We start from the raw sequence: 9,901 nt of genomic DNA, 5'->3' as shown, positions 1-9,901 counted from the left end.
CCCTTAAATGATACAGAGCCCTTGAACCTGACTTGAATCATTCCCCATCAAATCCTGCTAGGGTGGAGATGTTTCACAGGTAAATTAAAGAGAAAACCAGTAAGCTGTAGCTCAGAAACTGGCTTTCCCTTCCCAGGAACTGGTTTGGATAAACAAAACAAGCCTATATACTAGTAGTATATGGACTGGCACAATGCTTCACTCCTGTCACTCACTGGGCTAGAGGAGTACTTATGGATGAATCCTGAGCATTTTGGAGTTAATCTTCATTGGTTCTGTATGCTTCCTCTATGGAAGTGCAGCCTGGATGGACCATAAGAAAGTGATAACTTTGGAGTTGCTTTGCAGATTTTTGGAAAAGACACAATACTGACTACAGAAGAACAGCTGGCAGAGAAGTTACAGTTTTCAAGCTAAACTCAGAATACATATGTGGAACATGGGTGTGGGCTTGTAAATACAAACACAGCTGATAGATTTCTTGAAAAATAAAAATTCAGAAACTTTAATGGCACTGTTGGCACAAGAATGAGAGAATGTGATCTAGTCGTGCATACATTTAGGCTGGAAATTGGACATCTCTGAATGTCTCAGAGGAGCAATTCTGCCATAACCTGTCTGTATACAGAATGAAAAAAGGTAGGTTGTGTGAAAAATAAGGCTTGACCAAACAATAGAAGCAACTACACTGTTTACCAGGAAGATAGTGTCAGTCTGTTTCATTCCTCAGGCTGTTTCACTGCTTTAAATTCTTGTTTAATGTTACCCTTGAACTGGCAGTAAAGATAACAGCCTGTTGCAGGATGTGTTAGGAATGCCTGCACTGTAAGGCCTGTTGAATTTGTTACCTCTGCACCTGCCATTGCCTAAGGAGTGCTGAGACTGAAAACTACACCTTCTGCATGAGCTTTCTACTGAAGTTACATGAACAAGAATACTGGTTCTTTCATTCTGTCTGCCATTAAAATAAAATTATCAAATTGTAAGCTGCCTCCTGGGAGAGGCAATGAGAAACATACCTGAAAATACCTCTTCTGGTGTGTTCTAGAAAACAGTATACTCTCTATACCGAGTATACTGCTTGGTTGGGTTTTTCCCCCTTTCTGGTTGGCCTTCTTGGATCAGATGCTGTTTAAGGGAAGGAATCTTATTTATTCAATACATGCAATAGTTTGGTAACAGTATAACCTCTTTTTAGTGTCCTTTCATTCCTGTGGAAGTGTGGTGATGCTAAAAGCTTGTTCAGCACAGGCAGGGAGGGATGCTGCGCCAGGAATTTGACTCAGGACCTACTCTGCCACCATGGTTGTCCCATAGGTGACCTCCAGTACTGCTTTTGGGACATAACCCTGGCCCTGCCATCTGGCCAGAAATGTTCAGGTTCTTGAGAGCTGCTCTGAGGTTGGATGGAGAAAGAGAGGGTGGGGTTCTCTGGCCGAGCTCGGGGAGGCGGGAGCGGCACAAGAGGAGGAAGCGAAAGGGGGAGGCAAGCGCCTGGAGGATCCAGCTGGGGCCACGCTGCAGTCATGGCCCAGCCCAGAGCCTGTGAGTAGCTGCCCTGGCTCTTCACTGCTCAGTGGTGGTGGTGGGAGTTCTTTGGCTTGTCCCTGAGGGAGAGACTGGGCATGTGGGAGAGGGTGAAGGCTTGCTTTCCTGCTGGGCTTGGAGCATATCCCACGTTTCAGTGGTGATGCTGAGAAATGATGAGTCAGTCCTGAGCTGGGTGCATTGCATAAGGGGATGCCATGCTTGGCGTCATGGGAGGAAGTGAAAAAGGGAGAGGAAAGCAAATCTAACCATGTTTTGCTCTGGTATCGTGTGATCCCCATCCCATTGACGCTCTCCTCACCTGCAAACCTCTCTTCCCTAAACCCTCTCTGGGGACATTCTCAGCCATCACTGAGTCCCTGCCTGTGTTCCCTGTCTGTTGGGGAACCCCAGCATCCCTGCATTATTTCCCCAGTCTCTCAGGGCTGGGAGTATCCCTGCAGGGAATCACAGCATCATCTGGAGGCGGGAGGATGTGATAGAGGAAGTGTCTGAACTCACTGGCCCTGGCCTCTGTGCATCCCCATAGCTGTGGTCGAGCTGTGAGTGGGCTGGGCGAGTTATTTGGGGAGCAGCTGTCCTGACGTCAGCTCTGCCCCTGCAGCCCACTGCTGGGATTAGAAAACCCAGTTTTGGGGTGGATGCATCTGTGGCTGGAGCTCTTGCAGGGCTCAAAGCGTGAGAGCAAATCTGTTAACATTGGGCTGCAGGTCAACATCTGGTGGGAACTGTTCCTGCATCTTCAGTCCCAGCCAAGATCCTCAGCTTCAGTTCCTCTCTTGAGAGGACACAGGAGCTGTTCAAGCAGTATTTGTGATTGCACGGTTCAACCAGCTCCTCTGCTTTTCCTTGCTGGCCAAAATTATCCCAAAGTCATGCAAAAAAGGAAAAAATGGTCTGCAATTCCAAAGGTCAAAGTCTCTTTTAACCACCTTCCCTGTCCCATGTGCCCAGGTCAGGAGCCGGAGGACAGATTGCATGAAGTGAATCTCTCTACCCAGAGGCTGCGTGTGCTCCCTCCCTCAGTCCTGAGCAATTCCACACTGGAGAGCCTTGACCTCGACAGGAACAAGCTCAGGAGCATCACTGGCATTTCTAAGCTTTGCAATCTCAAGAAGCTGATACTGTCCAAGAATGAGTTTGTGGACTTTCCCAATGAAATCCAGAGCCTGGTCTGTTTGGAGAGGCTTGAGCTGAATCAGAACCAAATCCGGATCATCCCAGAGGGGGTTTTCTCCCATCTCCCCAGGCTTAAGCACCTGCGGCTGAACAACAACCGTCTGTGTGCCCTCCCCAGGGACCTGGCAGCCTGTGGGGGCAGCCTCCAGTACCTGAACATCTCCAACAACTTGTTCCGCACCTTCCCGCAGCCTGTCCTGCAGCTGGCACGCTTACAGGAGCTCCATGTGCAGAACAACGCCCTTCGCCGGCTCCCCAGGGAGCTCTTCCAGGGACAGTCCCTGAAAATGTTTAAGGCCAGTGGGAACCCTCTCCGGGAGCCACCCAGTGAAGTGTGTGCTGGTGGCATTCGGCAGATCCACAATTACTTCAACCAGCTTCAGCATGGTTCGGGGCAGGAGGACAAGAGGGTCAAGACCATGTTCCTGGGGGCCTCGCTGGCAGGGAAGTCCACCATCTGCAGAAGCCTGAAGCAAGGGCGATCCAAACTGGTGCCCAAGGAAGAGCGAACAGTTGGGATAGAGATCAGTGAGTTCCAGATTGAGGACTTCACATTTCTCTTCTGGGACTTTGCTGGCCAGCTGGAATACTACATGACTCACCACGTGTTCATCACCCCACAGGCGCTTGTCATCCTCGTCATCAATCTTCACATGTAAGTGCTGAGCAGGTTTGGATTCCAGGTGGAGTGGGCAAACTAAAAAGGAGCTGGGGAAACTTTGGACTGCACAAATTCACACCATTTCCATTGGACATTGAGGCCTGGTCTTCTCACCATTGGCATAGATGGCTCTCCCTCTCCCCATTTTTGCAGATCAACCTTTTAATCCACCAGCTCTGTCATCGCCTTGCCAAAGGCTTCTGTTTGGAAGGGTTGAAATAAGCATCAACTCCTTATGTGACAGCTGAACCCCATCTAAGTGGACTTGCTTTCTGCAGGAAACAAATACCTGTGATCGCTCCTGTATCCTGTGGTGGTCCCTGAACATGGAGGGAGTATCAGGCTTGGGTTTGGTGCTACAGAGGGATGCTCTCGTTCACAGCACGGTTTTACTCTGCTATACCCCTTAGCTTAAGGATGGGGAACTGAAGGATGAGCTTGAATACAGCCCATGTCCGTAGGCTGCATCTCAGATTCTGAGATCTGAGCTCTTGTCCAGTGAGCTCCTGGGACAGCACAGTGCGTGGTCAGGCCTGTGCTGGTGGAAGCTGGCTGGAGATCCAGAGGGTGAGATGTAAATTTGGGATTTTCTTTTTCTCTCTTCCCCAGGTACCAAACTAATGACAAAACTTTCAAGGAACTCGTTGGTTTCTGGATCAACAACCTGTCCATGCGAGTCCCAAATTCAGTGGTGCTTCCTGTGGGAACCCATGTGGACTGCTGCCAGGAGCAGGAGGTAGCAGAGAAGACACGTGACATCATGGCCAGGATCACAGCCATGCTGGCAGAGAGAAAAAGCAACCTTGCTCACTTCATCGACAACCTGGAGGGCAGTGAGGAGCCCAAGTTTTACGTGGACCAGTGGGAGAGGCTGAAGGAGATGGAGAGCTGCACATTAACCGTAGGGCTGAGATTATCCTGGGTTCTGACTGGCTGAGGTCACCCTGCTGTCTCTGGCAGCCCAGTGTGCTGCTGGCTAAGGGGACCTGGTGCAAATGCACCAGGCTGGGTGGGCATGGTAACCCCTGGCTGTGATCTGCAGGGTCCTTTCTCCTTGTAGGTGATGAGCATCTCCTTCTGTGGCTTGTAGCAAGTGCCTGAGGAGGAGTGTGAGGGGTGACCAGGTGATTTTCAGGAACTGCTGTAGAACAGAGGTGTGAAGGAAGTGCCTCTGAACTGAGCCAGTGGCTTCTCTCACTCTGGGTCACCTCATGGGCATTAGGTCCTTCCTTTACCTCACAGGCTAAAAAACTCCTCTGGATGTGCTTTTGTCAGGTATGTGCTTCCTCTTTTCCAGATCTTAAACTTAGTTGCTGTCAACTGCACGGATCAGCATGCCATCAGAAAGCTCGAGGCCACTATTTTGAAGCATGTGAGGAATGAGGAGCTCTTCCCGGAGGTTGTCCGAGTGCTGCCGCCCGTCTACAGGCAGGTGGAAGCGGCCATCGCGGATATTGCAGAGAGCGAGGAGGTGGCCGCCCACGGTGAGCGCTCTGTCACCTCTGCCACGCCTTTCTGGGAGGAGCTTCTGTCCCGGCCTGCGACAGGCTCTCTCCAGTGCTTTCCTGAATTGGGGATGGGCTCCCCCGTGCTTGCTGCACCCTCTGGCCTTGTTTATGTGGCAATGGAGTCACTGCTCAAGACCTTGCAGTGTTCATACTGAGCACACCTCACAGGTCTGGTTTCTTGCTTTCCAGTGATGTTTTTTGTTCTCCCCTTTTCCCTGTAAAAGCAATTAAAAACATCTTTCAAGAAGGAGCTGCACAGCTTTAATGCAGCTATGTGGTTTTCAAATCTACATCCTGCTAACCTTATTTAATGGTCCCTACCCTTTCCTAGACCCTTTTTCCATGTGTCCTGTGACTTAGCAGAACCAGCAGGCAGCTCCAGCCCCTTGCTAATATACCTAAAGCAGGTATTAATTCCACCAGTTCCCAGTGACATCTCTGGCCCTTCTGGCCACTGTAAGATTAGAGAACGAGGAGCAAATGCTTTTCTTTTGTGGACATAAGTCAGATTTTGTTGCCTGTCTCTCTACATTGCTGAATGGCACTCTGAGGTTTAACTGGCAGTCTGAGGTTTTCTGGCTAGAAACAAACTTGCTTCCTCAAACAATAATAGAAAAAAAAAAAAAACAGTATTAGCTTTGTTTTTCAGAAAGTCCTGGCAGGCTGTTCCCACTGCTGAGGCAAGGCAAAGTTGTGGGAGCTTCAGGGTGGCAGCTGGACAGCTGAGGAAAGGCAGAACATTTTTGGTCACAGTCACCAAGCACACTGATCCCAGCTACTTCCCCAAGAATGGCATAGGTGACGTGGGTCTTTGGTGGCTCTCTGAAGCATCTGCCTTGGAATGCTGTGTCTGATAGATGCATGCTGATCTCCTGCATCTCCCTCTAGGCATGATGGACCTCCAGTACCTACTCAGCAAACTCTCCCAGCACAAGAACTTGGCCAGCCTGAGCAGAGAGCTCCTCCAGGACATCTTGCGGTACCTCCACCGCATTGGGCTCGTCGTGTGGTATGAGGAAATCAAGCACTTGGAAAGCACCGTCTTCCTCCAGCCTACATTTTTAATAACCATGTTCAAGGTGAGTGTGGGGATCAGGGCCATCTCTGTAGAGCCCAAGTTCTGCAGCTTTGCTGGGCTCCTCTCACTGCCACCTCGTCTCTCCTTCTCTTCCCATGCAGCTCCTGGTGCGGCACCAGCTCGTGCAGCAGCTGGAGAGCATCTCTGTGGAGACGCTGATTGGGGAGCACGCCACCATCAGAGACAGGGCCAACTGGGTGTGGACCTTCAAGTCCAAGGCAATGCTGTGCCACCAGGCTGTGCGTGCCTTGGTGAAGCACCAGCTCTGTTCGGAAGGCATGTGGGATGTCTTTGAGGAAATCATGGGACACAGGCCTCACAGAGGGAGAGGGAAGCTCTTCAGCCTCCTGGAGCACTTTGAGCTCTGCCTGGAGGTGAAGCACACTGGGGCACTCAACCCACAGGCCAGGGAGTTTGTGCCTGGGAAGCCATGGGAGACAACACAGAGCCAAGGCAAGTCCTGGTACTTGTTCCCAACCTATCTGAACCAGACAGAGGAAGTGTCTGAGGTCTGGGGAGGAGATCACCCCGAGGACCTCCACATCCGTGCCTACTTCTCACCCGAAATACCTGAGGGCTTCTTCCAGAGGTAAGCACTGGTTTCTGGCCATCAGTGAGGTGGGATTGAGTTTGCTCGGTGCAGTGCCAGGATGAGTCTCAGTGAGTCCTTGGCTCTTGAGACTGTGTCTGCTGAGGCCTGAGGCTGGGAGCCAAGATACCAGGCTGGCTTCTCAGCTGGTAGGGCCACACACGTGTAGGGCCCTGGGTGAACCCCTTGCGATGTTCACTGCCTGGATGTGAGCAAAGGCCACACTCCTTCTGGTTCCCCTTTCATCTCAAGGGGTGTTTGGCTAATCTGTGTCCATCCAGGCAGGCAGAGGTCTCAGTCATACCCAAGAATGTTCTAGTTTCTATGGGTGTTGGAAATATACCAGTTTTTGGAATGTCTCCTGGTTTTCTGGACTTGTATCTAGAGTTTTATCTGATGGTGTTGTGGTTAAACCCCAACTGGCAACCAAACACCACAGAGCCACTTGCTCGCTCTCCCCAGCTGGACTGGGGAGAGAATCAGAAAAGCAAGAAAACTCATGGGTTGAGATAAAGACAGTTTAATAGTTTAAATAAATTATAATAATAACAGTAATAGTGATAATAATATTGTAATGAAAAGGAAATCAGCAAAGAGAGAAATTAAACCCAAGAAGAAGAGGTGATGCAAATAAAAAACAATTGCTCAGCACTAGCCAACTCATGCCCAGCCTGTTCCCAAGGAATGGTCTCCCAGCCAGCTCTCCCCCAGGTTTATATGCTGAGTGTGATGCCACTGCATATGGGATATCCCTTTGGTCATTTGGGGTCAGCTCTCCTGGCTGTCCCCTCCCAGCCCCCTCGCTGGCAGGGCAGCCTGAGGACCTGAAAAATCCTTGACTTGATGTTAGTTGCTCAGCAGCAACTAAAACATCAGTGTGTTATCCACATCATTCTCATCCTAAATCTAAAGCACGGCACTGTACCAGCTATTAGGAAGAAAATTAACTCCACCCCAGGCAAAACCAGGACAAGATGGCCAACTCTGGGAGGATCTCTTGCTTTAAGAGGCTGTTCTTGCTGCTTGAGCTTTCAGTAGGGAAAGGTCCTCATTTGCTGTCTGTTCTTACTGAAACTTCGTTCATATTTTCAAGTCCATCCAGTTTTTCCAGCATTAGGGGTAAGCTAGGAGAAAAGTGATGAAAGCCATGGGCAATTTCCTTGCAGGTTCCTGGTGAAAGTTTGCTCCTTCTATTCCACACACTGGGTGGCCAAGGTGACCTGCCTGCTTGTATGCAATGGCAAACCTCTGCTGGTCAAAGAGAATAACCAGAGGGCCTACAGCTACCTGGAGCTCCGCAGCAGAAAGCCATCAGAAAGGACGGGTAAGATCCCTGATCCATATTTCATGACTCCCAACCCCATGTCTCTCCTTAGCTCTGCTCCTGCCACCTCCAACCCTATGGGAGGTGTCCCAAGAGGCCTCTGCCACATGCCCTAGTCTGGCCTGGGTCCATCAGCAGTCCACTTCCCCTTTCTCCATGGAATTCTGTTCAGGACTCCTCTAGAGGTATCACATGAAAGTGGAAAGCCAAGTTTTCATTCTCATCATGGAGCAAATGGGTTGAACTTCCCCAGAAGGCCCCAGCAGAGAACAGTCTAAGGCTGGATCTTCAAGTGATAACCAAAAGGGCCACCCAAGTTGGGAAGCTCTTCCAATGTATCATTAAATTCCTTATGGACGTTTGGTTAACTGGGGATGGAGCCAGTCTGACAGTTGAGGTGTGGGTTCTGTGGTCACAACAGAACCCTGGGCTGCTGTGGCTGGAGGCTGTAAGAAAGTGAGACATTCTCCTTTTTGCCTGGAAGGGTTCCAGTTTGCCTGGGATTTCCTCGTGGCAGTTGTGCTCATCACCCAGAAGCTCGCTGAGGAGTGGCCAGGGCTGCACGTGTGTGTGAAGTCTCCCTGCCGAACCTCCGGCTGTCCTGCAGAGTTCCTCTGGCCAGACATGGATGGCACAGGCGCCACGTACGTACACACTGTGCCCCCCCAGCAAGGGTGGGGCCCAGTGGTCACTACTGCAATGCTGGTGAGGCTGGTCAGCGTCTAAAAGCCACGTGAAATTAGTCATGAAACTCACCAGGCACCACAGTGCTCTTAGCAGCTCGTGTCCCATGTGGTGTTCACACTTACTGGTGTGGGAAATTGGAGCATGGGGGGAAAGGTGAAGAAGCTGAGACTCTGGGGCTCAGGCACATAATGCTCACTCTGGACATGTCCCTGTTTCATGAGGAACTGAAGGTGCTCAGGCACCTGGGAGGGCAACGGCTGTCCCACCAACAGCTGCACCTCAGGTCAGGGTGGGAAGAGCAAACCTATTCCATTGCCTTGGCATCACATTCCATGGGAAGTGCTGAGAGCAGCTCCTGCTCCTTCTTTCCTGGGCTTTTTCCTCCACAGGACAAAGGAAGATGTTAAAACCTGCGGGACGTGCGGGCACCGCTTTGGTGCAGAGCTGCTCCTGCCCAAAGGTGAGCCCAGTGTCCCGAGTTTGTGCCACTGCTGTGCTCAGGGGAAAGAGGGCTGAGGGTTTCATGGGGCTAAGGGGCTAAGGGTGCCCCATTCGCACAGTACCCAGGGCACTGGAGGAGCCCCCAGCACAGCCCTCTGCTCACTATTACGTGACAAGCTACGGCACCACCACCTTTGGGCCCAGCAGCATCCAGGTCACTCGGCAGGTAAGGACACTGCTACCTCCCCTTGCCCAGGGACCAACAGTGATGGTCAGGCTCCTGAAATGAGGGGGTGCAGTTGCCTGCAGCCTGGGGAGGGCACACCCCATCTTCAGGCAGCCCTCTGGTTTCCACACTCCTCCCTGAGATACCACCCCCTCTGCACCTCTGAGCTGGTGGTCTGGGTGCTCCATGTTGTACTTACTGCCTTATTTTTCCAGAACATCTCCAGTGAGTAGCTCTGGGCAGTGCTCAATGAAGAATTACTTTTGTTTAGCCCAGGCCAAGCTGTCCTCAACACATTCTGCTTGTGAGTCATGTTTGAAGCCTTAATGCATGAAAATAAATGCATTGATAAATGCATTGATAAATGCATCCCTTCACACTGGGAAGTCACCTCATCCACTGAAATTTAAGGGGAAGAAGGTGCTGATAAAGCTCTCTGATACCAGCCCACCCCTGCCAGCAGGGACTTTGCAGAGACAAGGCTGGGCACGGGCTCCCATGGTTTTGGGGGTAGAAGGGAGTGGTGAAGATTTCAGACTGATAGCAGAGGCAGATATCCAGGCAAGAGAGAACTACATTTCTATATATATATTTTTTAACTTGGAAAAATTAAGAAAAGAAATCTGTAAATTATCACACTCCACAGAAACACACACTAGA

At 50.7% G+C, this 9,901-nt stretch overlaps 1 protein-coding gene across 1 annotated transcript; it reads left to right on the top strand.

The window, feature by feature from the left end:
• Positions 1–2,492: 2,492 nt before the first annotated feature.
• LOC115904048 (malignant fibrous histiocytoma-amplified sequence 1-like) lies at positions 2,493–9,474 on the top strand. The gene is made up of 10 exons (XM_030949106.1): positions 2,493–3,382; positions 3,998–4,289; positions 4,686–4,872; positions 5,785–5,975; positions 6,076–6,563; positions 7,730–7,887; positions 8,372–8,531; positions 8,964–9,034; positions 9,135–9,241; positions 9,457–9,474. Exons 1-10 carry the CDS (start codon positions 2,493–2,495, stop codon positions 9,472–9,474), a joined length of 2,562 nt encoding a protein of 853 aa, XP_030804966.1.
• The last annotated feature ends 427 nt before the right edge of the window (positions 9,475–9,901 follow it).

Source organism: Camarhynchus parvulus, chromosome 5, assembly GCF_901933205.1.
Source record: "Camarhynchus parvulus chromosome 5, STF_HiC, whole genome shotgun sequence".
In the NCBI taxonomy this organism is placed as follows: Eukaryota; Metazoa; Chordata; class Aves; order Passeriformes; family Thraupidae; genus Camarhynchus; species Camarhynchus parvulus.
This window is presented reverse-complemented; position numbering and strand designations above follow the sequence as displayed.

Bases quoted from the DNA above. Each gene is read 5' to 3' on its own strand.
- LOC115904048 (XM_030949106.1), top strand. From the start codon at position 2,493: ATGTGCCCAGGTCAGGAGCCGGAGGACAGATTGCATGAAGTGAATCTC. The intron at 4,290-4,685 runs GTAGGGCTGAGA...CCTCTTTTCCAG, and splicing joins TGGAGAGCTGCACATTAACC to ATCTTAAACTTAGTTGCTGT. The intron at 8,532-8,963 runs GTACGTACACAC...TTTCCTCCACAG, and splicing joins ATGGATGGCACAGGCGCCAC to GACAAAGGAAGATGTTAAAA.